This window comes from Peromyscus californicus, unplaced genomic scaffold (assembly GCF_007827085.1).
Source record: "Peromyscus californicus insignis strain IS unplaced genomic scaffold, ASM782708v3 Scaffold_22__1_contigs__length_63687245, whole genome shotgun sequence".
Lineage (NCBI taxonomy): Eukaryota > Metazoa > Chordata > Mammalia > Rodentia > Cricetidae > Peromyscus > Peromyscus californicus.
The window spans coordinates 44,977,833-45,005,318 of NW_026294525.1; the positions used below are offsets into that span (position 1 = coordinate 44,977,833).

Sequence of the window (27,486 nt, forward strand, 5' to 3'; positions counted from 1 at the left end):
AGCAACATTTGCATACAGTTTTGTGTGACAACATTATGCTTTCATAATGGAGGAGACTAACTGTTGGATCATACAGAACAAGTTTAACTTTATAGGAAAATGCCGAGCTGTATTCGAAAGTCGTGTGGCCAGTTCACACTTCCACCAGTATTGCACAAGAGCTGTGTGTGTTGACAGGCAGCTTTGCTAGAAGTGGGTTCTAACTCTTTTGTGTGATTTTTTCTTTGTCAGTTTCCTACCATGATGCATCTGCTTCCTCGACCTTAAGCCTGTTTTGTCCTTCTCCGTGGCAATGTTAAGTATTTCTCAAGGAGCGTCTACAAGGATTCATCTCAGAAACCTCTCAAGTACAATCTTTCTATACTATAGTGGCTACAGCTCTCCAATCACACTTAAAAAGTAAAAATAAATGTGACCTGACAAGGAATAGGCATGGAAGTTCGCCAAGTAATTTCCCACAAGGGAGATTTTAAGAGAGTCCAATAAAAATTACCTCACTGGTCTTAGGAGATTGATGGTGCTAGTTTCCCTATGACTCCCAGGGGACATGTGATTCCATATTTACATTTGCCAAGTGCTCTCTTACCCTGCCAAGCCACTCGCAGTCCCGTCTCTTCAGTGGTTCAGTAAGGAATTGGGAGTCTTCTGTTCTGAGGAAACCCTGGGTTTTGCTTTAATTAATTTTACTGCTTTGAGTTGGGATTTTGACCACCTATGGTAAATGTAGAGTAGTGCCAGGGCCCGAGAAAGAGAGAGAAAGAGAGAGAGAGAGAGAGAGAGAGAGAGAGAGAGAGAGAGAGAGAGAGAGAGAGAGAGAGAGAGAGAGAACATCATAGTCTAATGTATTTCAAGATGCAGACACTCAAGTTGCTAAGACTTCCTTATGGCCAAGAACCCTATTTTTTTTTTTTTAAAATATGACCCTCTTATCATTTTTTCTAACTACATGGATCTTTTAAGACTTGCTTATGAGTGTTATATTTTACTATTAGAGACTTATTTCACTATCACAAAGCAAGACATAAAATATGTGAAAGTCTATCATCAAGCATGAGATGTTCCAGCTTTAGCTGGAAAAGTGTTTTTTATTCAAAATTGGAAGAGCTTAAAGAAATGCTTTTCAATGAAAAAGCAACCCTTGTAAGACCTGTCACTAGGCATACTCCAGGGTCTACACAGTGGCTGATACATCTGGTTCCGCTCATACTTCCATGTCCTTTTCCACACCATGACCGAAGAAAGACCACAAGCTCTGAACACGCGTTCGTTTCTCCCTAAGCAGCCCATCTTTACTCCACTTTCTTTATTCGCCTTAATTGGATACAAATATAGAAAAGTGGTAGTAAATAGATTGACTTCGTCTGTTATGTAGGAAACAACAGAAAGTAGTTTTGGCAAATAATTACAATCAGTAAGAAATGATTATGGGCAAAACATGATGATAACTATTTTCTTGGTAAGAAATGTATCCCACGTCACTTTTAATTTTAGAAGCTGGTCGTATTTCTTGCTTCTGTACGACAAAAAGCAAGAATTCAGTCTTCAGTGACCTCCAGCCCGTCCCCCTTGTTGCATGGCATTTGCACTTTTGTGTCTCTTGGACTTTGAATTTCATCTAGCGTTACATGATTTTTTTTTAATAGACGAAGGATGTAGAGATGAAGGAGAGTCTTTGTGTATTTCTTGGGCAGACCATCAGGCTTGAAGCTTCACTTACTTTCTTAGTTACAGTCCTAAGGGCCTTGCTTTCGAGTTTCTTTTTGGGAACTTTCCACTTCCCAGATACCTCTTAGTGTGGTTAAAGTAACAACGGGCTCAATTTTACTTTAATTCCCCAACTGGACACGTCTGTGCAAACGACAGCTTTGAACTACACTTCTTCTGTGGAATGCCATCACTGAAGGACTTTGCTGGGAACAGTAGGTATCTTCCTAATTTCAGAACCAGTTGGAAGAAAGCACAGCTTCAGCCTTTTAGGCCACACTGAGAATTTGTTCAGCAGGATACACTATTTTAAAAGACAACACCATCCTCATTTTCCAGGAATTAGTTAATACCCAAGGGCAAGTTCACAACCATACTGGAACCTGCTCCCTCTACATCTTTTGGGGATTGATCTAATGTAAATTTGATAGGGAGAATTTACCCTAACCTTGAAGTCAGATTTTTGGCAAGGTTACTTACACTAACATCACACTTAAATATTCTCAGAGGGTTTCAAATTTGACACTCATAAGTTTTAGAAGCTATATGAGTACAATGACTGAAATCTGTTTAAAAAATAAATAAAACACAGCCAGGAAACTGCTTACTGTCAAGTGGTCCAAGGCATACACATACCATTAATATGGAGGCCCAACTAGGTAGGTGGCATTTATGCTAGGAGAGATGGTAAGGTCAGCGCTTGATTCAACCTGCAGACTGTGAGGAACACTGAGAAAGGAGAGATTAGCTGTAAAAGACTCCCTTACGTACAGAATTCCCATCTCTTCTCTAGCTCACGCCCTCCTAATCTTGAAGTTCCTGAACACAAAGGTTGTATTTCCAGAACACCAAAGTGACTCAGCTTATTCAAACATAACGCAATTACTATGTTGATTTCCAGATGTTAGCTTAACACCAGCCTATTAAAACTGTAAAGATGAAACTTAAAACACACATCGTGAATAAACACCACATACAGACACAGGCCCACGCACAAGTTCAGTGGTCAGCCAGGGCGATGGTAAAGATCTCCAGGAAGAGCGCTGCATTGTGGGAACTGACTCTCTCCTCCACTGACTAGGCAGACAGGACTTCCTCGGCACTGGAACCTGCTCCCTCTACATCTTTTGGGGATTGATCTACTTTAAATTTGATCTTTCAAACTTTAGTCTTTCCCTCTAAAGGGCCTCCAAGTTCCTGCCCGGTCTTCGCCTCTTTGCTCCTCTGCCTTGTCCACACGGATGTTCCTCCCTTCGTCTGTCAGAGTCTCTGCTGACCTCATCTCTGGTCTCACAGCACCTTACACCCCAGGCTAGCTTCCTGTTCAGGATTTTCAAATTCAAGAAACGTGCATGTCTCCTTTTATTCTAAAGGGTCTCCCATCTCTCCTGCAGCCTCCTCTGAACTTCACAAGAAGAAGCAGGGGCCCTCTAGGCAACACCCCCCCAACCCAGCCCAGCTTCTCCCTCTTCTTAGCACACATCCTCGAGCAGCATTCTTGGTTGTCTCACTTGTAAAATTTTGGATGATACTTATTTTTCCTTGGGTTGAAGGAGTAAGAAGGGATGTCACATACACTGTAGCTTGCACATTATAAAGGTTCTGGAAATGGTGTTATTAGTATTATTAACACGAGTCTTTTCATACATTCAGTTTTCTAGCTTCTACCTGTAACTGTTATAATCATTCTTTCTGATTTTTAATATGCTTATTTTCCCTAGATACAGACTCTTACTAAATCTCTGGACTCTTAGGAAACAATAGAGACAAGAACCCAAAGAGGAGAAACAATTTGAGATCTCAAAATCCAGTGGTGCTTAAAGATCACAAAAGATGAATTCACTATTTTCACATGAAAATTTTTTTCAGTATTGCAAAATTGTTCCCAATTTAATCCCATTATTCTTAATTATACTCTTTATACTGTGTTAAATAATACTATTCTTTTTAATGTTGTTTCAAGCTCACATCAAACGAATTTTTTACATTCATCCCTTATCTCTCCTTTTTTGATACATTCCCACAGTGTCTCAGAAATGAGTTACTAATTGTATGCCTCCCCCACTGCCTCACTTCCTGGAGTCTTTTCCTGGCTTGAAGCACCATTCAAGAAACAGTGGGATAACTGTTGGACAACACACTTATATCATTCAAATTCATCGGCTTCCAACTCACACCGAGGAAACATAGCTGAGCTTTATTGTCTGTAACTTTTGTAGGCTGACAGTTTATTCTTAAAACTAATTACAGCTATTGATATTAAGGCAAAAAACAAAAACAAAAACAAAAAAACTCCCATAACATCAACTTAGGGAAAGCAAATTAAATTGGGTTCTAATGTATTTTCAACAAATCGAAAAATCAATTCAGTACTAGTGTGGTAATTTCCTGTGTGTGTGTGTGTGTGTGTGTGTGTGTGTGTGTGTGTGTGTATTATGTATGTGCTTGTGTGGGTGTGTTCACACATATATATAGGTAGGCATACGTGTGTGTAGAGGGGTTTATATGTGCTTGCATGGGTGTGTTCACACACACACATATATATAGGTATATGTGTGTGTGTGTATGTGTGTATTCATGTAAATCCCAGAGACTGACAGCAGGTGCCCTGCTCAATTATTCTCCAACTTGATTTATGAGATAGAGTGTTGTGCCATATCTGAAGTTTGTCAGTTCTGCTCAGCCAGATGGCCAGTGAGCTCCAGGGATTTGCCTGTCTCTGCCTCCCCAGTGGTGATATTCAGATGCATGCTGCTGTGCCCAGAATTTTAGGTAGGTTCTGGGGATCTGAACTTAGGCTCCCATACTTGCAAAGCAGACCCTTTGGCAATTAAGTTACAACTGCCTCCCCACAATGCCAGCCACCTTTGATCTATTCTCTTCTAAGATGAAGTCTACTATTGGCTAAATCGTTGTAACTGGGCAGTTCTATTCTAGACAGAAATCCAAATAAGGACATGTGAGAATGAAATATTGATGGTTTTTATAAAAGTTTTAAAAAAGTATAATTATTAAAACATATATTTAGCAATATACATGTTCTTGTTTGTTATTAAAGGATACGATTGTTTCCAAACCTATTAATGATTACTGGATTAATAGATCCTGGTCAACAGCTACAATTTAGGGGGAAATTTTTGGTTTTTTTTCTAGGGCCATAGATAAAAGGATTATATCAAATTTGATAGTGTAGTCACAAGGCGCTGAAAGACCTCTAGGATATGCCCCCTCCCAAGTGATTTTTATTGGACCTACTCTTAAAGGCATTTTCTTACATTGACCCTTGGAAAATTTGTTCTTATTGCTTTATTTATTTTTAATTTAAAATAGGACCACACTTGGCCATTTGTGGGAGTTTCCTTTTCCTTTATTCCTCTTGCATTGTTGCTCGAGTTGTGTATATTTATATATGTGTCACTTTCCTCAAGAACATATATTGGTCTGCAGCTCCCTTAGACAGTTCAGGACCAGCATCTTTAGGAGAGTCACACTGGGCCTGTTTCAGGTATCAGGAGGTACTCTATTTAGATTCATTGAGAGAAACAAAAACCTTAAAAGGAATTCAAATTGTGAGCAATTGTACTTTTCTCCAATGCATATATCTCCTACTTCTTGCTGAATTCACACAATGTATATTTCTTTGTGATATATTCATTCATTTTCTTTGTAGTGTTACTGCAAAATAACAAAATGAGATTTGGGGATTTGAATCATCTCACTGATGCCACTAGTGATAACATGATATCTGGGCATGGTGCATATTCTTCTATGTGTTTGTAAATGTCATATTCCCGGGCTTTGGACAGCTTACCTTGTCTGACAGCTAGGGTGGTGGTATAGACCAAGAAGAGGAGGATATAGTTCAGAAAGCTCTGGAAGACTGGTGTGTTGGCATGAAAATCTTCTGCCAGGTACTTGCTGGTCAAGCCGATTCCACAGACCAGAAGGGATAACACTTGGCCTAAAGCCACAGAGATTAACATCTCCCTGAGAAATAAAGAGAAACACAGGAGTGTCAACAGGAAGTCCGTGAAAACAACAGCAGTTAATTTCATTGATAATTCATAGCAGGCACTGAGTGAAGGGCAGTGACTACTCTCTATTGTAACCCATTGAAGTGATGCTGGGGGACTGTACAGTTATTACTGAGGCTTTCTAGGGACGGAAATGAATGCTTAACATGGTTAGTTAATCTGTCACAGAACACATAATGAGGATAAAGCAAAACCAGGTCATGAGATCGAGTCTCTTGATGGGAACCTTGCTGCCTTCCAATCATTGCACTCCAGAGGCTGTTGTGGGAGGACTATCATCTTGATGATTACCTCAGTACTGTGCATTAGTGATGCTGGGAGCATGCTCAACCATGACAAACAGGAAGTATATTCCAACATCATCTGCGTGTACAATAAAGCAACAAAGGGAGATGTTTTGCTTTACAGATCAAACTCCTGGGTCTAGAAACTTGGATGAAATGGCTATACGAGCCTCTGGAAATCCAGAAGGACCATCTCTCGTGTCCTCCTAGACTCCAGAACTCTGATCTAAGAACCATTAGTACGTATTGGGTCTTTATTCTTTGCTTCTCAAGTTGCACTTGCCTGTATATTAAAACTATTATTCCTGAAATAGATTCAGGACTGCAGAAGCATAATAATTATGCAAATATTTTCATAGGCAACGCTCTTGTAGACTACTGAAGTAGGGACTGGAGGCAAGGGTCAGAGTGTTCAGTTATGGAAATGAAATGCCCACACAAGCTTTGTAGACACACACACACACACACACACACACACACACACACACACACACACACACACCTGCTCTGACCCAGGGAAAGCCTCTGGAAATAGAAGGCAAACACAAAGACTTATGGAAAACACAAGTTCTTCTTTTATTTTTTCTGTGTAGAGATTGAGTCTATTTCTCCTCTTTTTTGGCAGCTAGGTTGATATTGCCTTGCTTTGACCACTAGAGTACAGAGAAGATGAAGGCCATGAGCCTTCTGGACCTAACCTTTGAGAAGTTTTGCAGCAATTCATGTTTTCCTCTTAGGAAACAGCTCCCCAGTAAGGAGCCTGAGGTGTCCTACTGAATACTCAGGGACACCTGGGAAATAAAGAGAGAAATCCAGGCAGCCTCTGTGCCGAATAGAATGAGGGTTTGGGAGTCTCCTGCCTCCAACATACTAAGCCAACCTATACAAAGGAGAAGAAATGAGGAATCCCTAGAGACTGCTGCCCAAGGAGGAGAGTTATGAGAAAAACGAAATGGCATTGCTTTGGGGCATGTGGCTTTCCAAGGGTCATATGGCAACTGAAATGAAGTTCTGAATGTTCCCCCTCCAATGGCCCCTAACTAACCAATGGCCCCTAATAACTCCTTCTTCCCCAGCCCCACGGCATTCCTCCATGAAGCCAGTGTTCTTGACTTTTAGAGCTATTTATATTTCAGCAGAGAATGGTGGTCTTCTTTTCTCATATTCCTTTACTGGGTTATCATTTGCAGAATGTGCATCAGGCCTCTTCCAGTCTGAGTCCTATTCATTTTTTTTTTCAACATTTGGCTCCTTGACCACTTGCTTTGCGAGGCCTTGCTGCTTTCCTTCCCTGGGGATACAGCTCATTGATGACTTTGATCTCATTGCATTGTAATTACTGCTTGCTCATTTTACCTCTTCTGCCTTCATCTGACTAATGACTTTTCTAAGTTTCCTCTTCCTACAGCCAGGTAATGCCATTCAGAGGATTATGAGACAGAAGGGTTAAAAGACACTCAGGACAAAGCATAATGGTGACTGACTATATGAGTATATCAGGTTTTTTTTTTTTTTAATATCAGCTGGGTTGAGAATGTGGGGTATATGGTAGATCACTCACTTAGCCTGGGCAAGGTCCTGGGCCCAGCCCTCAATGCTATAAAAGAAATAATAAATAGCCAACCACAAACAACTGAAGAAAATAAAAAAAATAAAGAAGAATTCTAATAAACTCCAAGATTTGTAAAAATAATGTTTTAAAATTAGGATATAGAGATATAGGCTCCATGATGACATGATCACACACACTTTGTTTTTCTTGGCCCTCCCTCCCCGACTCTGCTCCTCCCTCTCTCTCCCTCTCTCTCTGATCTCCCCTCCCCCAACACCCTTTGTCTTCGATCTTTTTCTCCCCTCCCCAATCCTCTCCTAAGATCACCCCCAACAGTCCCATCCCTAGTTTTATAATTTGTAGTCCCTACCAACATTTATAAATATACAAGAATTAAAATCTAGGATCTGCAGGTGAGAGAAATGTAATCTTTGTCTTCCTATGTCCGCAGCCCTTGGTTGATAGAATTCCTTCCAGTTCCATCCATTTTGCTGTAACTGTTCTGATTTTGTTTTTATATAAATACTGCAGTTTCTTATCCACTTGTCTGTTCATAGACATCTTAGCTATTGTGAATAAAGCAACAATGAATATGGATGTGCAAGTATCACTCTGGTAGGACTTAAAATTCTTTGGGTGTATATACATGAGTGGTATAGGTGAGTCATATGGCAATTCTATTCTTTTTTGGTTGTTTTTGAGAAATCTCTGTACTGATTTCTGCAGATTGTTTATATATCCACCAGCAGTGAAAAGGGATTTTTCTTTCCCCATATCCTTACCAGCCCTTGTTAGTTTCCTTGATGTTGACCATTCTGACAGTGGTAAGATGGAATCTCAAAGCTGTATTACTTTGTGTTTCCCAGATTGCTAGGGTGTCGAAGACCTTGGAAAACATTTATTGGCTGATTGTGCTGGTGCAGCTACTTCAGCCGCCGCCTCTTCCTCCTCCCCCCCTCCTCCTTCTCTTCTTCCTCCTCCCTCTCCTCCTCCTCCCTCTCCTCCTCCTCCCTCTCCTCCTCCTCCCTCTCCTCCTCCTCCTTCTCCTCTTCCTCCTCCTTCCCTTGCTCCTCCTCTACTTGCTCCCCTTCTTTCTTCTTCCTTCTCCTCCTGCTGTTTCTTCTTTGAGATAGAGTCTAATGTATCCCAGGATAGCCTCAAATTCGTTATGTGGTCAAGGATGACTTTTAATTTCTGATCCTCCCAAACTTAGGTATGCCAACATAGCCAGGGTTTGTTTGTTTGTTTCTGCAGTACCGAGAGTCGAACTCGGGGTATCATGCCAACTCAACAAGCACTCTGCCAACCGAGCTACACCCCTAGCTTTGTATTTCCTTTTCAGAGAACATTCCGTTTAGTTCCTTGCCTCAATTATTGATTGGAAATATTTTAGCAGTTCTTTATTATTCTAGGTGTCAGTCCCCTGTCTGAAGTATTGCTGTTAAAGATTTTCTCTCATTCTGTAGCCTGTCTCTTCATTCTGTTAATGGTTTCCTTTGTTGTGTGGAAGCTTTTTAGTTTCATATAACCCGACCTGTCAATTCTTGCCTGGGGAACTTAGGGCATAGAGTTTCTTAGGTAGGATCATTAATGATGAGTACATGGGTAGAAAGTGGTGAGGGATAAAAAATGTCGGCTTTGAAGGCTTCTTTGAAGATGTTTGATCTAATCACCACGTAGCATAACACTAATCACAGTAGATAATTAATTTACAGTAGATGGATAATAACCCTATGATTGGTCACTCTTCATCCTTTGCTTAATAATATACACACTAAAGTGGAAGAGACATGGGTAAAATTACAGCTAGTGTGTTAAGTGGCTGCTTCTGATGCTGAGTATGCACTAGAAAGTGCTATGTGTGGAGTGTTCCTTCTTGTTAGAGCAGGCTGAAACAATACTATGACCTACTGAAATTATAATACAAAGTTTAAAACCTTGGTAGCATCTTGAACCAAATCAAGCCACACAAGATTAAAGAATACTTACACACGAAAACAAGAGTTTAATCTATCCTGTGACTACATCCAACATCCTATAAAATAGCCTTCTATACGCTGTATTAAGACATGTAAAATGAATAATATATAGTCTGTCATTGGGAGGCCATTAAACCAAACTTTTAACACTGGATTTCCAAGAAACTTAGTAAAAAAAACAAAAACCCTGAAGAAATAGAAAATAAAGGGAAATATTCCTATTAATTCATATTTTAAAAGCATGTGGATTAGTTTATACTGTTTTCTTTAATCCTTAGAGAGTCTTATACAATAAATGCTGCTGTTGTGCCTTTTGATAGATAAGGACCTAAGTCACAGAGAGGGGAAGCATCATCTCAAGGTCAAAGAGCTACTCTTTTTGAACATAGATACCGGAAAGACATTAGGTGGAAGCCAGGTGATATGATTTCAAATCCTAACTTCTGAATTACTATGCTGTGCCGCCATTAGCTGCCCAAAATATTCTCTGTTCTCAAACAGTGTGTGGAGCACAGACTAACCTAACAGGCTGGTTTTCAGGAACATACTAGAAACAGAAAAGAAAAAAAAAAACCACAGCTAGTCCGACTGACTGACAAGAACTTTTCCACCAAGGTACGTGTAATGTGTGCCTTTCAACACGAGGTCTGGACAAGGAAACAAGCCTGCCCTTGTTTCCTTATCAGAACAAAGCTGCAGACCCACTGTACTGAGCATACGCTTTTAATTAACAGTCATATCTTTCAGCCCTGCTGGTGGGATTGGATCGAGAATGCAAATTATAATTTTATAGGGCATGCTAATAAACATGATGTGGATCAGGAAAGGGTGCAATGAATCTCTTACCAGACACAAATCAGTTCATGAGTCCTTTCTTGACTAAAGGAGCTAGAGATCAGAGCAACTGGAGCCTGCATGCTTGAGTGACTTATTAGAGGCATCAAAATAAAGTAAATATAAAGCCTCTAGACATCTAAATGCTGGTATTCTACTAACCCCAACCTCTGCTCTGCCATTTTGCCCCCATCAAATTCTTTACTCTTCATTGGCACAAGATGAATGCATATGGCAACATGTTGCACAGAAACCTGTTTTTTTCCAACTCAAAGGATCCCCTGAGTTGGTTTCTGTCATTCTATCCCTCTTATGTTTTTCTCTTGAGTAATCACTGTAATTGCTCTGATTACCTAACTCTTCAAGTCCTGAACATACTAACTTGTCTTGAAAGCCTTTCATTGGCCATTCCTGACCCCAAATGCTGAGTCGAGTGTCTTCAGGTCTGTATTCCTATGGCTACTTATGTTGAATATATAGCATAGCTACCGAAAAGAAGGGAATGAATGACCTTTAATAATTTCTGTGTTCTGTTCCTAAGGTCTGATGACTGCTGGACAGAAGAAAATAGATACTCAATGAAGAATGCAGGCATTTCTGAGGGAGCTAGTGTCTGTGTACAGAAAGGGTAAAGTGTTAGAAGATTGGCAAAGTGACACCTCGTCCTAGCTGGAAATTTTACCAAAATGAAACAGAAGACACTTTTGATTTTACTGTAACCCAACTGCCAGTTAGAAACTGAGATTAATAAGCTATTTTCTAGTGCATTTCTGAGCAAGCCCGGAAAGGTGCTATCTTGCAAAAAAAAAAAAAAAAAAAAAAAAAAAAAAAAGATACTAAAATTGGTGCTGGGTGAAATTTCGCACAGTGAGCTCTTGGTTATTCATGGAGTACATAGAATAGCACAGCAGATGCATTCTAACATAAGATACATAGTTCCTATAATTTTAGTAGCAGAAATGGAGAGGAGGCTATGATACACATTTTCATCGTCTTTGTTTGGGCATTTAAAAGGACATCTCATCCACTTTAAATTCAGACAGACTAGACAATGAAAAATGCATGAGTCTCAGGAAAATGGTGCTGCTAGGAGCTGAATACCTGTTACAACAGAACTTGTACTCATAAATACTGACATGCCCATTATCAACAGCACTGTATTGTGTTAAAGAAACAGAATTTAGGATTGAGGGGGGGATAAGCTTCTGTTATAAATTAAATAATCAAAAATAATAAAATTAAAAATAAAGCATAAATTGTGTTCTGTTCTTTTCTTTTAATCATAAGAATGTATTCTTTTAAAAGGTATGAATAATGTCAACACAGCATTACATAATTATATTACTCTGTAATTCTTTGCCATGAGAGTGGAATAATTATGCCATCATCTTGAATTAGAACAAATCAACCTTCCAATGTGAAGGCATCTTCCTTCTGATAATGAATCTCAGGCAAGTCTCATCAGATTTGAGTTAGTACAAGCATCCAGAGATGCATACATAAAGAATACTTAAGTATACAGGTTGATATAAAAACAATGCCACTTCAATGTGGGAGAAACATTTTCCACTTTGTTCTTTTGTAAGATTCTTGTTGGTAGACCATTGACTCTGAGAAGCTCTCTGCTAAGAAAGTTTTGACTGTATTCGACGATTAGTTGACCTCTCTATTAAGGTGATTATTAGGCCAAGAACAAATGCATGTTTTGAGAGGTTTAGCACTGACCAGGGTTTCTTTTTTTCAAATCTGAATGCCTGGGCTTGAACCTATTCTTTGGTTCTGTGGCATCATTTTGAATTGTATTTGCCATTAGCTAGAAGAAATCAAGTCACCCACCAGGAGGCCTTCCTGCCATCTATCTATGATACACTAAGTACAGGAGATATTTGAACTTTAGTGTGACAAGATAACACAGATGCTCACACTGACTTCATAAATTGTGTCCAGAGAGAAGGAGAGAAGGCATCAAGGAGACAGCTGGAACTTTCTGGCCCTGTCAGCTCTGCTATGTAGCACCACGGTTTTGACTATTTCCCACTTTGGGCTTGGGGTCTTCCAGGTAAAATAAGGATATATGAATGGCTTGTGCATATGTCACCTCTTCTACAATCCTTCAGATTCTTTTGGTTTCACATATCTGCAGGGTCTCTAGCCACTTAGTCCAGCTCCAGTGGTAGTTAGAGTGAGGATTTCTACATAGACTACACTCAATGTTATGTGGGCCCAACTCAGTGGTCCTGAGCCTTGGGGTCATGCTGTGGACCTTGTGCCTTCTACCCTGGAAGGGTCTCTCAGCTGGTGTGGTCTGGACCTTTGTGGCAACCTGTTTGGTACCCACTCATGAAAAAGCGGACAGTAAAATAGAGTTAGTGCATTTGAACAATGCGAAACTCTTCCTTCTTCCTGCATGCAAGTTATATGGACTCTCTGGAGATGGCTACATCTTAAGGTTCTCAAAGGTTTCTGTTATTCTTTATTGTGTCTCATTGTTGTTCTGGAAATGCACTGTTAATAAAGTAGCAATATGTACATCTCTCTCTGCTTTCTGGGAGAACTCGGGTTAAATTAATAAGCTTTACATTTTCTTCTACTCCACAATTATGACTTACTTTTAAAAGGTACCAGTATATATATACCTTTTACATTTTTGGTTGTGAGCCTAGCCTTTAATGGCTGAGCCATCTCTCCAGCCCAAGTATATGGATACCAACCACTGACATTTATAAAAGGTAGCAGTATATGTATACCAACCACTGACATTTATATCTTTAACCTTAAAGTAATCAGGCCACTGATAACTCTTTGGTGGCTGCTGGATTACCATAAATATCCATGCATTTATTATTTGTTAGTTTTGCTATGATCCACAGAGAAATAGACAAGTCAGTAGATTTTTTTTCCAAGCCCTACTGGGTACAGATAGGGAGGTACAAATTCATTGCTCTATCTCCAGATGCTGAGAAAGGCAAATAAATATGTAAGATAGAGAACATAAAGTACTTATGAACTCAAGTAAATCTTAAAACATGCCAGAAGTTATTGGGATAATTTTAATGTTTAAAATTGGATGATCCTATTATGAAAGCATTTCTTGGAGAGCAAATATTAGAGTCTTTTTTCTAATGGTAAAGGCTTGGATTGGTACTAGAAAGTTGACGCATCATTGCAAGGAGGGGAATGCCATGCTTGCTTAAATGCAGAGACAGATGTGGACTCACTTGGCTGGCCAACGAGAAGTTATAATAAGAGAATATATATATATATATACATATATATATGTATATATATATATATATACACACACATACAAGTAGGTGATAAAGGAATTCAAAAGTGGCATAGACATACTTTTAATTTGGTTGAAAGCATTCTATATTTCTGAACAAGAGACATGAACTAAACATTAGCCACAATGTTCCTATATTTCTCCATTCATTTTATTTTGTTAATGCCCAGATATCATTTTACTATGGTTAAAACAGAATCAACAAAAGGCATGATTGAGACGTGAGAGATGGCTAAGTAAGTGAACTATCCTCACTGACTGCGTTGACATAATTCTACACCAACTCTGGACAATCCATGATGCAACATCTGTCCTTAACCCAAACACAGCAAATGGTATGCAGGGTTTTGATTTTTGTCTCTCTAAATATTTGCATGGCTTTAATGCATTTTTCAGTAGTTTTGGTCAATGGAAGAATGCATTTTTAATGTTGCCATCTTAGTTTGTTTTTGCTACTGTTTCATTTGCGTGCTACAGCTATCTTTATAATAATGAGAAGAAGAGATCTCCCCAATGCCATTTTAATTATCTACTACTGTGTAAAATACCAATAGAATAATACCAATAAAATCTAATTAAACAACTATTGTTACATTTAATGGAAAAAATGTAAAGTGATGGATTAGAATACTTTAAACACACCCTCCTACCACAAATTTCACAATTTATCTTTATTTTATAGTTGCTTAACATTTTTTTTTGAACCAGACTTTCACATTGTAGTCCAGACTCACCTGGAATTCACTATGTAGACCAAGCTGGCCTCAAACTCATGGCAATCCCTCACCTGCAGCCTCCTAACTTCTGGGATAAGAGGTTGTGTCACCATATCTGGGTTATTTGTTTGTGTATTTGTTTTGTTTTGTGGTTGTTGTTTTAAGGTTTGAATCATTAACTAATACTGTCAGGAACTATCTCAAGCTACTCTATACATTGAAAGCTGGGTTCATTTATAATAAAAGGGAAGAAGTAAGTCTACAGAAGAGTCTTGCTGACAATTACAAATTCTAATTAATGTTTTAAAATGAAAATATAATTAACCCATAGCTCATAAAGTCCAGATTAATAAGAGAAATTAATAATAGAAATATCTATTTTTATTGATTTTTTTTTTTTTTTTTTTTTTTGAGTCAGGGTTTCTCTGTGTAACAACCTGGCTGTACTGGAACTCACTCTGGAGACCAGGCTGGCCTCCAAGTCACAGAGAGCCACCTGCCTCTGCCTCCGGAGTGCTGGAATTCAAGGTATATGCCACCACACTTGGCTTATTTTTATTGTTTTTGTAATTTACTTGTATGTTTTTTTATATTATTGATGACTCAGGAATCATTCTTAAGTCAAAATTTCTCTTTATGAAATTCAGTCACTGAAAAAATACAATCATTTATCTCACCAGGCACCCACCTGAGGAGAGCAGAACCCCTTCTGAGAGCAGAGCATCCATTTTTATGTCAGAGAGTCACATATACCTTAAGAGAGCTACCAACCCACCAAAGCTGCACAGATTATCCTGCGTTAAATTACTCCCTTTGTAGAAAATGTTTAGAACAGACAAATACACAGAGAGGGATGGGGGGCTGGAAACAGAGCTGATATCTAGTGAATAATTAGCTGTTTTTCAGTAATAAAAATGCTCTAAAATGGATGTGGTGCTTATTGTGCATTCCTGAACACCATATACCACTATACTAAAAGCTACTGAACTGTACACCCTATGCATATTAACTCTATCAGAAGTGAGATATGTGTCTATGAATCTGTCATTAAAAAAAAAGAGTGATGGAAGGGAGAGAAATGACCTAAAGGGAAAGTTATCTGAGGGGAGAAATGGGAAGAATGAGGAGTGATAATTAGGAAGGAGTAGGGAAATAAATACAGAAGAAAGGGGTAGGAGCATAAAATAACAGTAAGGATGTCTGGAAAGGTCATGAGGAGTTATACTATTAACTATCTGCCTAAAAATACCTATAATACATTTAAGTCAGTATGTAAACATACATACATAGTTTATATGAAATTTTTCCATCTGGACTGACAATACACCACCCTCTACCCTAAGAGCATAGACCATCTAACAAAACTGCCAACACCAGGCATGAGAATCCATCTTTTAAGTTGTTGGTCAGGGTTGTACAAGAGAAACTCAAAACATTATAGGCCATTGCTATTGCTCTTGGTTGTCACCCACCCCAGGTGAAAGTAAGTCCCTATTGCTAAAAAACTATGTATTTTGGACACAGGGCCAAGAGACACTCCCACCCCATCCTCAGCAGGATCTGACCTGTGCTGTGGGATGTTCTGTATGCTAAATGTGTTGCTCTGATTGGTTAATAAATAAAACACTGATTGGCCAGTAGCCAGGCAGGAAGTATAGGTGGGACAAACAGAGAGGAGAATGCTGGGAAGTGGAAGGCTGAGTCAGAGAGACGCTGCCAGCCGCAGTGATGAGAAGCAACATGTTAAGATACCAGTGAGCCACGAGCCATGTGGCAACTTATAGATTAATAGAAATGGGTTAATTTATGATATAAGAACAGTTAGCAAGAAGCCTGCCACAGCCATACAGTTTGTAAATAATATAAGTCTCTGTGTGTTTACTTGGTTAGGTCTGAGTGGCTGTGGGACTGGCGGGTGAGAGAGATTTGTCCTGACTGTGGGCCAGGCAGAAAAACTCTAGCTACAGACCTGAAAGCCTCCTCCCTGATGCCTAGCTTTCATGGTATGAGAAGGTGCTAAGTAAGCTTCCAATGGAGGGAAACAACCAATAGTCTCACCCAGCTAGGACACCTAAGAACCACAACAATGACCAGCATAGCGAGATAACCCAAGGGTGCAGTAATGGCACCTTGTTTGTAATCAACAGTTCTCTAATTGAACTTAAGACCCTCTTAACAAGAGGGAAATAGTTCCTGGTACTGTAGCCAACTATCCAGGGATAGTAACGTCATGATCTTGGAGGAGAATCTACAACCACCTTACTGACCCAGCATAATACCTAATTATATTCTAAATATGTGTCATTATATCCATAGGTAAGTTTAATCCTCACCCCTCATCAGGAAATTTCTCTTTGCAACAGATGGAGACCATTTCTGAAAATCACAATTGATTAAAATACAGAGTTATGAACCCAGTCTCAACTGGTATTATCTACAGCAGAACTCCTGCACCTAAGGATGAGGAATCATTCTGGAAGAGGGAGCGGAAAGATTGCAAAAGCCAGAGAAACAAGAAGTTTGCTGTGAGAGTGTGTTTTCTAGAAATGTCGGAAATGCTACACCCATGAAGTCTCACAAGCATGGCTGCCCAAACATAACCTGAACAATGACAACCCCAATGGACATGCCAGTGTGGGTGGGGGAAAGCTCAGGAGGCATTAGCCCTAGAGCATACCGATTGGTTAGTCAATACCAGTTGGCTTGCCAGTATCGAATGGTCAGCCCTGAAACCATATGCTTATAAGTAACATTATAGGGACTGAACAGATTGTGTTTATATATTTAGGAACATATGTATGTACACACAAATAGAGACACAGAGACATACATGGTGTGTGTATATGAGTGTAACAATAATTGTTTTTAAAAAAAAGAAGTTATGAATTTGGAGGAGAACAAAGTGGTGGAGGAACATGGAAGGCTTGGGAGGGAGAAAAGTGAAAAGGACGGGGGGAGAGATGTAATTATAATGTAAAGAAATTACATGAAAAAGGAAAAATGCACAATCATTAGGAAAGGACGAAGATGAGGGAAAAAAGAAAAGGAAGAGGAAAGTGGGGAGGGCAGCCTCACAGACTACACAGCTATGTGATAGCCAATTTACATCTTCAAATCGGCCCACCTTACTTCATTTTTACTGCCGTTCCCACAAAAGGCATGGTGTTTTTTTCTTCACCTATAAGGTAATGATAACATTTTCGTCTCAGACTTTAGCAGAGGATCTGATATTCCTCTGAAGCTGTATATTACCACTTTGGAGACAACTGACTCAGAAAGTAAAATTTTATGTTTTCTTGAGAGGTATGACATTGCCATGCTCTTCTAGAGACTTATGTGGTATAGTAAAATGAGAACATGCTTTGAAACTGAACAAATCTGGATTTAGATCCCGATCAGGTCACTAAGACTTATTTCACTGGTCTATAAAATGTAGATGACTTAACAAGGTAGTTCATGTGAACTGCCTCCTGTAATATCTGATTTTTAGTCAATACTCAGAATAACAGCTCTCCTAACGTTGAGTCTATTTGTAAGTACCAATCCAACAATTGCTATCTGTATGATTGGTCTGATACTTTGAGAACACTGCTAACAAATTAATTAATGTTTTCTCTAATTAGGACAGCCTTTGGTATTCTTGTCTTTCGGAAAGTCAGGGGGAAAAAAAGAAATATGGATTACTTAGCAGCTTTCCAGCAGGAACTTCTGACTAGTTCTCATGCTTGCTAACATCTTGGAGAGCAGAGAGGCAGTGTAACCTTTTAGGATGACTGTGTTACTGTTTGCTTTAAGCATTTTAAATGATTTTGACATTTTTCATTTCAAAATGCTTTTAGCTTTGCATTTTGAATTACATTAGTGAACCCTGGGGCCAAAAGGCAAACGTTTAACTTGGAAATCCACTGAATGAACAAAAACAGACTGCCTCACTGTGTCTTAACATTAAAAACCAATGTCAGATTTCATCATTTTATTACATCTGTAATACATTCTTACCCATGAAGTATGAGGAAACTATATTCCTCTGAATGCCAAACTTCACACACATAGTGAAAACTCACTTGAGAAATGTGTAATCAACTGAGATCGTAGCTTATACTTTTACTTGCAAGAATGAGCAGGGAACGTGACTAAACAGAGAAGTATTTCCTCATTGTAGAAGACAAAACACTTGGATTTTGCTCCCAAGCAAAGGGACCCTCTGCACAGTAAACAGTTTTTTCTTCTTTCTTTGTATCAAAAGATGAGTCCAGTACCCCTGCTTTAATGATAAGACAATAAAGGAGTGATTTTGATTTAAACTTTTCTCAACAGATTGCCTTAAAAAAAACCTCAAAATTATGTCAATTTTTAATTTTTATAGCATAGACTAAGAAAAATTTGTTGTAGAGGGAAATATCTCCTTTAGAAATAAAATTTGGGTGTTTATTATAATCATTATAATGACAGGGAAGAAAATGATTTATTGAAATTTCTACATCAGGGATAAATCTACAAAAACAGGAAATTTGATTATTGTCATCCCAGGCTCCAGTTGCAGAGATGAGAAGGCAAATGGAAGTGATAATCCAAAGTGTGTGATCCATGAAGGCTCTCGGCTGCCTCTATGACTGAAGAGAACGGAAGGAAAGACCAATGGGAGAGCCACTCTGACGGAGGATGTCTGTAGAGGACATTTAAAGACTGGAGACGGAGGATGCTGATGGGAGTACGCAAAGACATTGAGATGAAACTGATGGCTATTAAAGGATAACCCGGGGCTGTTCCTGTGATATACGATGTTCTACCTTTTAAAAAGCTATGAAGACTAAGACTGATAGAACATCAGGTCAAACAAGAGAAACAGTGGTGCTCCAAACCAAGGATGGAACAATGATGTCTACTGTGAATGATCTTTCCCACTGAGACTGTGTTCCATGTAATGTTCTTACAGGAGGAGCCACTGCTAAGGTTACACATGAAGACCAGTGTTAGACCCTCCCACACTGGAGACCACGGACCCTTCAAGAATAGGAATGGAAAACGAGTTAGGGCTCATGTTTGTGCATATTAATTACATACTAATCATTTTGCTACTAGAAGTCATTGAAAACTAACCTGCTAACATAACAAGATATTCTCTGACATACCCAGCCTCACCAAATCCTGTCTCCAGAGTGGAAAAGGACAAGCCATTGTCCCTTAACATAATCTTGCTTCAGTATATTATACTTCTACAGTGGCTTTTTAGGGGAAGCAATCAGTTGTTTATAAACCACCTTGAAATGGATGAAATGTTTATGTTGCTCCAGAATTCATATATTGCAGCCCTGACTATGCAATAATATTAGAAGGTGGGCCTTTTGAAAATGAGTAGGTCAAGAGGGTAAAGTACTTATGAATGGAATTCAGTTCCTATAAAAGCCATCTGAGGGCTCTTAAACCATTTGAGGTACAGTAGCACTGTGCACGCAGCCAAGAGGGCTCTTCATCAGAACTCAGTCATACCAGCATCTTGACCTTAAACTTCCGTCTTCCAGAACCGTGAGAAATAAATGTCTGTGTGCATAAGCCATCTGATCTATGGCACTTTGCTATAGTATCTTAAACCAAGACATACATTTACTTTCTTTACTCATAGGTCAAGACTGGTAAATCAAAGTCATTTCAGATCTTTGATAAACTCCACCCAGCACACCCGTGTCACCAACAAAGGCTCTAATAATGTTTCCAAGCTGTCCAAGCTGTCCAAACTGTCCAAGAGCTCATCCATTGTATATTGGTATCTCCTGTGCATTAGATGTCTGTTCACCACTTTGACCAGGGCAGTGGTGATTACCCATTGGAAGCCCTCAACAAGACTGAACCTGTGGTATTCCTTTATAGAAGGAGAGGGTAGGGAGATTCAGCCACTCCTTCCTTCCCACTCACACCCTCTCAGCTACAGGTCATTTTGCCTTCATGGCATGGGATCCCTAGAACGTATAGTGGATAGGAGGTTAACTGAAGAGGGATTCCATCTATTCTGCTTTGGAGAGGTCATCATCCTTGCTGGGGTGGAAGTATTACAGAGATACAGTTGTTTGGAATCATCCCCATTCCTCTTACCCACGATTTTTCAAGTAAGCCAAATAAATTCATTGGTTCATCAACCTAGATTTGGGTGGGATCTTTGGTTTGGCCTGCCATTGTTGCCCTATCTAGAATGTCTAGTTCTTCATGTCTCCCCAGGAAAAGTTACCTCAATGAAAATATGGCAAAATAATGAGCAAAGGAATGTTACAATTTTGTCTACCTGATGAGAAATAAACTTGGCCTCATTTAATGCTTTAAAATCCCAGTAAAGGGAAATTAAGTAATATTTTAATAGCTAAAACAAATGCTACAATTTAACATTACCTATTTTTTTTCTTTTCTTTCTTCCATTCTTTCTTTCTTTCTTTTGGTAAAGATATATTTTCTGTATTTTTTCTTTCACTACCCCCAACAAGGTCTTAAAATTTTTTAATGCTGCTTAAGGTATAATAGCTGCCACAGTGTATCTGTGGGCTAAGAACAGAATATAGCCAGTTCCATTACACCATCGAACCTTATTCATTTACCACCTTAACTGTGAGTAACTTCAAATTGCGAAAACTCAGAGGAAGAAGTTGTAGTGATTTCTGCTTGTAACCCTAATACCTGAGAGGTTAAGGTAGAAGAATCTGGAGTCCAAGGCAAACCGCCCCTATATAAGAATTACAAGTCCAACCTGAGCTATATGCGACTCTGTCTCAAAAAACCATGACTGGAGCAAAAAAGAAAAAAAAACTAAAGAAAAGATATGATATTCATTTTGGTCTCTGAAATCACAGATGCACAGGGTGTTAGAAGATTTCTTCTACATCAGTAGGATTCTTGCCAATGACTCAAAAGTAGTCCTGTGCTTTCCTGGAAGATGAACAAGGCCAGCCTCCTCACAATGGCATTTATATAGTACTCATGTGGTACTGGGCCTTTTAAGATCATGTTCACAAAGACCAATTTCAAGCAAATACAGTGTGTCTATGAACAAAAAAGCCATTTCTAGCCATTTAGTATTTTGCACAGTCTCCAAAGAAAAAGAGTTCTAACTCCATCCTTGGTCCCCTCGATCCCTAAACTTTTCATTGTGACTGTGAAAATGATGTAAATTGGATCTGAATACCATTCCTTTTTCTGTATTGATCCATTTTGGTCTATGTGTCTGAGGGAAAGGCGAGGAGAGGGAGAGAAAGTATCCTTCTGTAAGCAAAAGTGAACTGATATGAAGTGTCTCTCTCCTAAGAGCACACATTGCCCAGGATATGAAATTCAAATGAGTGGTGTGTGATATGCATAAAGATGAGCACATTTTTGTTTCCCATAGCACTCCTGAGAACCAGTTTGTTTATGCATGAAATGGATTGTTTGGGATCGAATAGTGTGGGGCCAAGTAACTCCTCTGCATCTTTAAAATAAAATTGCAAATTAAATGAATCAAGGTGCAACATGTAAAATGATGTATGTATTCTGCTGAATTTAATTGGATTCTAATTAAATTACTTGGAGCAAGATGAATTAGATTGTTTTTAAAGCACATTTCAGATAAACTTAATGAAGTTCTGTAAATGAAGAAGGTAGAATAAGCCTTGTTTAATGACTTGGTTGCTGATATATTACCTTGGAGTGACAGAGAGGTCAGGCTGACCTTGGGTCATTTCTTCCTTCACGGAGAGAGATATTATATTAGCTTTAAAAGAACTGGCTGAAAAGAGAATTGGCCATACCTTATGTTGATGGTAACATAACTTACTGTGACATTTAGTGATGGGTTTGTACCTATATTTTTTTTCTTAAAAGATTTTGAGTTCCCTGGTATTGAAATGGTTTCCAAGAAGGAAACTGGAACTAAGATGAATGTTCCCAGAAGGGTGCTTCCTCTTATTTCTAGAATCCTCCAGAGGAGATTATATCAGAGGGAGGGAGGCTATCCAAGAGGTAGGAGGGCACAGAGAGTACACACTTGGGAGAAGAAGTCCCCAAACTATGATAGCTTTTACAGGGAGGAGGCACCTAGATTCATCCCTTCATGCCACTCAGGAGGTTACAGATACATAGGAGAATGCTTTGATGGACCATTTAGGGAAGTTGTGTTCAAGCATCATGGTTCCCAGCCCGTACAGATAGATTCCTTTGCCCAAGGGTGGCACAAAACCTGCAAACCTTTAATTCTAAGGGGTAGTTTGGGTTTAGAAAATATGCATCCCACTAGTACACAGGATTCACTTACTACACACAAGACTCCAGTCTGTTTACTCTAGAAGAGTGGGCAGGATTAGAAATAATGGACCAAAGAGTTTATGATGAATTGTCCCAGAGGAGGGGAGGAGAGAAGAGGAGAGGGGGAAGAGAGGGGAGGAAGCCTTTTCTGTCTCCTAAGAGTTGAGGATTTCTTCTGAGTGCAGAATCAAAAGATTCAGATTCAGGTTTAATTTGTTTTGTTAAATTTTGTAGCGCAAAAGATCTCTGTACTTCAACTCTTGGAAAAATGTTTTTCCATTTTGATTTGTAAGCCATTGCTAAGTGGCTTCCTTATGCACAAAAACGCTTGGTGGTTTCTCTAATCCTTTTGCAAATGCTCATCATTTTATCATGGACAAAGACTATAGTTCTTTTCAGTTGGAATCAAGGATGAGTAAAGTTAGAGAAGGATAGGAAAGAGGCAGAAGGAAAGGTCTAGAGATAAAAGAAACTTAAATGAAGTGAAAAAAGATAAACGAGGAATAATAAGGGATCACATGCAACAGTATCAGGAAAAAGAGAACTGTCCTAATGACAAACATTTACTTTTCCAGAACATCAAAGCCATGTGACTAAGGACCTCATAAGTTATCTGGTCGCTAACGCATTGGTAGTACCTCATGTACATTCTAGCTACATAGCCAAATCAAGGAAGGTAGGAAAACAAGCCCCTTGAAGAACAGAACAGGGGCCTGCTGTGATATATATTTTGTAAAAGTTTCCTTACAGTGTTCTTTTCTATACTCGCAGTTCTGTTTGAGATACACTAGTGAGAGATAAGAGACTTGGCCTTTCATGTTTGGCAAATAAATTTTTGGTTTACTTAATAGAATGCATCCGTCAGCATTTCCCCCTTTTATGTTTATGAAAATATTTACTAAAGTGCGTAAATGGCAGGGACTGGGGAGAGACCTTGGTGGGTGTGTTTGGTAATTCTGTGTCAATTTGACACAAGCGGGAATTATCTGAGAAGAGGGAACCTCAGTTGAGAAAATGCCCTCCCCCCTCAATTGAACTGTGGGCAAGCATGAGGGGCATTTTCTTGATTGATGGTTAATCTGGGAGGGCCCAGCTCACTATGGGCAGTGCAGTCCCTGGGCAGGTGGTCCAGGGGTGTATAAAAAAGCAAACTGAGCAATCTAGGGAGAGTGAGCCAGTAAGTAGTGTTGCTCCATGGCATCTGCTTCAATTCCTGTTTCCAGGTTCCTGTCTTGAGTTCCTACCTTGACTTCCCTGTATGATGGGCTACAAGATAATCTGAAATAAAGCCCTTCCTCCCCGGGGGTGTTTTCTATCATGGTGTTTTATTACAGAAATAGAGAGCAAATGAATACAGTGGGTAAAGCTCCTGCTATGAAAGCATTCGTAATGTAGTTTGGATACTCAGAACCCTATTAATGGGGGTGGTGAGGGACAGGGATCCCCAGGGTAAGCTGGCTAGGCAGAGTGACTGAACTAGTGACATCTGGGTTCAAGTTGGAAACCCTGTATCAATACACAGGGTAGAAAGCAATCAAGGAAGACACTATCATCAGCCTCTGGTTTCCACATGCACGTATACACAAGTGTACCCATGTAAATAAGCATATATACACCACAAACATGCTCCCACACACATACATGCACACCATATAGATAAATATATAAACACCACACACATACACACATGCACCCACACCCATAAATATATATATATATATATATATATATATATATATATATCACACAAATACAAACACACATGCACACCACACACATACATGCACACCACACAATACACTCATGTACACAGCACATATGTACACCACACACATAAGCACATGCACATCACATACATATACACATGCACACCATGCATGTACACACATGCGTAAGCACATGACTACAGGTAAGCATTTAAGAATTTAAAAAAATGGAGAGGTAGAAGCAGATAGCTTATGAGAGTTGGCTTTCTGTTACTATGACAACACTTGGTACAATCAATTCATGAAGAGAAAAGGTTTGTTTGGACAGGAAGGCAACATTTCTAGGAAGCAGGGTACTAGGCCTTACCCTATAATCACTCAGAGGTTTCAGGTTGGGATCAATTGACCCCATTGCCTTGGGATCATGGAGAAGCAGAGCTTCAGGCAGACACATGTGGTAGAACAGAAACATTTACCTCATTGCTAGGAAGCCAAGAGGAAAAGGAAGAAAAAGAAGGTGGAGTCCCACTATCTATGTTGAAAGCAAACCTTTATGACTTAAAAAACCTCTCATCAGGCCCTACCTTCCCAAATACCAACCAATAGCACCATTGTGGAGCCCAAGGCTCAACACAGGGAACTGAAGAATCTAAACCATAGCATGGGGTTATGAAGAAGAAATGGGGCTTCATCCTCTATTTCTACAAACATTCCTTTGTGATATAACTATCATGTTCCAACTCGGACAACATCAGAAGCCAAGAGAAATCAGAAGGCTTATTCCTACCAAGGCATGCACATTAGCATAGAAACTTTAAAAAGACAAATCAAGACAATTACACAAACATGGAGGTATTTTAACTGATCTATGTTCATTATTTCAGCACAATAGGAACAGTCATATGTCCACATCACTTCAAAGATGAATGCTATCCAAACATAGAACAATGTGCTTGATAAAGATAAACAATGCAAGACAGGGTAGAGAAGTTACTGAATTCTTTACAAATACTCTAAGGTAAATGAAGGCTATTACTAACAACAGAAAGGTCACCCAAATAATTCTGACTCTTACATTGCAGCTAGCTCAGAGTAATGGGAAGGTGATCTTACAGGCAAATAGCACAGCATTATGGGAAAGGGAGTGTGAATGAGACTCTCCATGATGCTTCATTGTCAATGACAATCCATGCTATCAAAATGATAGCAATAATCTAACTGCCTTTCGTGTCTTGGCTTCTCCTGAGTTCTGTACACAGAATGGTAACTTGGGACACATTGACAGGATATCAGGTAGAAATAAAAATCTAGTTCCTAGGCTTATGGGAAATGCTTGATTGAGGACTTTTCTACAACCATATGGCACAAGAGAACAACACCTGGCACTTTCTTTCCTTTACAGAAACACCTGGAAGGCAACTGGCGATCGAAACATATTGGCAAGAGCATGAATTTTGGGTGGTATATATTTAGTGGTGCGGGGGGCAGGAATAGCCCAAATGTGTTGTTCAAATTTCAACCTCCCCTTGCTTCAAGGCAATAGAGGTCTTGTGAGAAATCAGAACCCAGCAGGTGTTTAATCTCTGCATGCACAGATAGATGCAAAGATCCAGCTGGACTGCAGAGTGAGCAGGAAATTTTGCATAGCAGCCAAGTCAGATAAAGGGCCTGGGCAAGGATCCCCCACTCCATAAGGCTGGCATCTATATCTAAATGATTCTGACAACGGGCCTTTCATAACATTTACATCCTCTCTTTTATTTCACATCCACGATGTTTCTCCATAACAAAATACAGACTCCAAGTAGCACTGAAGTTCATAAATGGTCATTTAGAGAAAATGTTATGATTGACAGAGAATGTAACTTGGAGAATAACCTTGAAGTGACATAATGGTTATTAACCTCTTGATTTGTTAGCACATCAGTACTTAAGAGTCGGAATCAAAAGTTGTGTTACTTTTAGTAACTGGTAAGCTAATGTGTCTTCAGTGTACTTGAACACTAAAGACAATAGTGAGGCCAGTGTGCTTTCTCAGTACCCTGCGAGGTGTACTTCAGAACTACAGCTAATGATGAGGAAGAGAACGCAAGCTCACAGAGAGGTGATGCCTTTGCTGTAGATCTCTACAGACTAGACTCCGTCTACTGAGAGGCTCAATAGAAGCAAGGTGAAGGAGTAGGCTTTCCAACATTACTTCACCTTGACAGAAGATGAAGTAAAGATTCCAATTGTAAACAACACAGGAGAGGGAAGTTTGGGGGTTGGGATGTAGAGAATCTGGAAGAAAGGGAAAGAGGCAGCAGACTACCCTGGTGTTCATTTTTGCTACACTGTGGAAGGAAGGAAGGAACACCAAGTCTCTAAAACTGCACACTTCATTGCTAAGACACTAGTGAGGCATGTGAGTGTTGGAAACTTTTCTTACAATTGGGAAATCTAATAGGACACTAACCCCAGGACAACCTACCTACACAGTCCTACTCAGAAAACCCAGGCAATCACAACCAGCTTTCTGTGCGCTGTTGACCACATCAAGTGACTTCCAAATCCACCTTTGGGTTGTATTTATTCAACTCGCCTCCCTCATCACATTATCACGGGACTCAGCGTTTCTCACAGACTAGCCTTCATCAACCACCTGCTCTTATGAAAAGCTCATTTGTGAACTAACATATTTCTCCTGACTCTCAGGCTCTGGAGTGCTGAATCAGAGCTGGAGGCAGCCAGCATTGCTAATTCCCTGTTGACAACTGGACTTGACAGATGCAAGAGCAAGTGTTCTAAAGTCGGTGAGGAATATTTCAGTCAGTAATGAGATAACCCATGAGAAGATGCAGCCACATTACTTTTCTCTTTGAAGCAGACCTTTGCCCATCATACTAGATGTTCCTAAGTCTCTACCATCCCCTTAAGCAAGTCACCATTCAACATGTATAAAATCCTGTCCTGCATTGACAATTTCTCCTCATGATCTTGGATGTGTCCTTCTGTTAATACATCTTCACTAACTTCAGATTTCATAAGGCTTTGAACTTCTAAGAATGAGTTGTAGAAGGACACATACAAACACATGACACTCATAGCAAGACTACTTTGATGGTCTCAGAGATACTCATGAAAGAAAGG

At 39.4% G+C, this 27,486-nt stretch overlaps 1 protein-coding gene across 1 annotated transcript in view; it reads right to left on the reverse strand.

Moving 5' to 3' along the window:
* Slc35f1 (solute carrier family 35 member F1) overlaps positions 1 to 27,486 on the reverse strand; it is a 415,476-nt gene that overhangs the window by 149,202 nt on the left and 238,788 nt on the right. Inside the window, exon 2 of the mRNA XM_052751337.1 lies at positions 5,516 to 5,691. Within this exon, the coding sequence (XP_052607297.1) occupies positions 5,516 to 5,691 (176 nt within the window). The remainder of the gene's footprint in view (positions 1 to 5,515; positions 5,692 to 27,486) is intronic.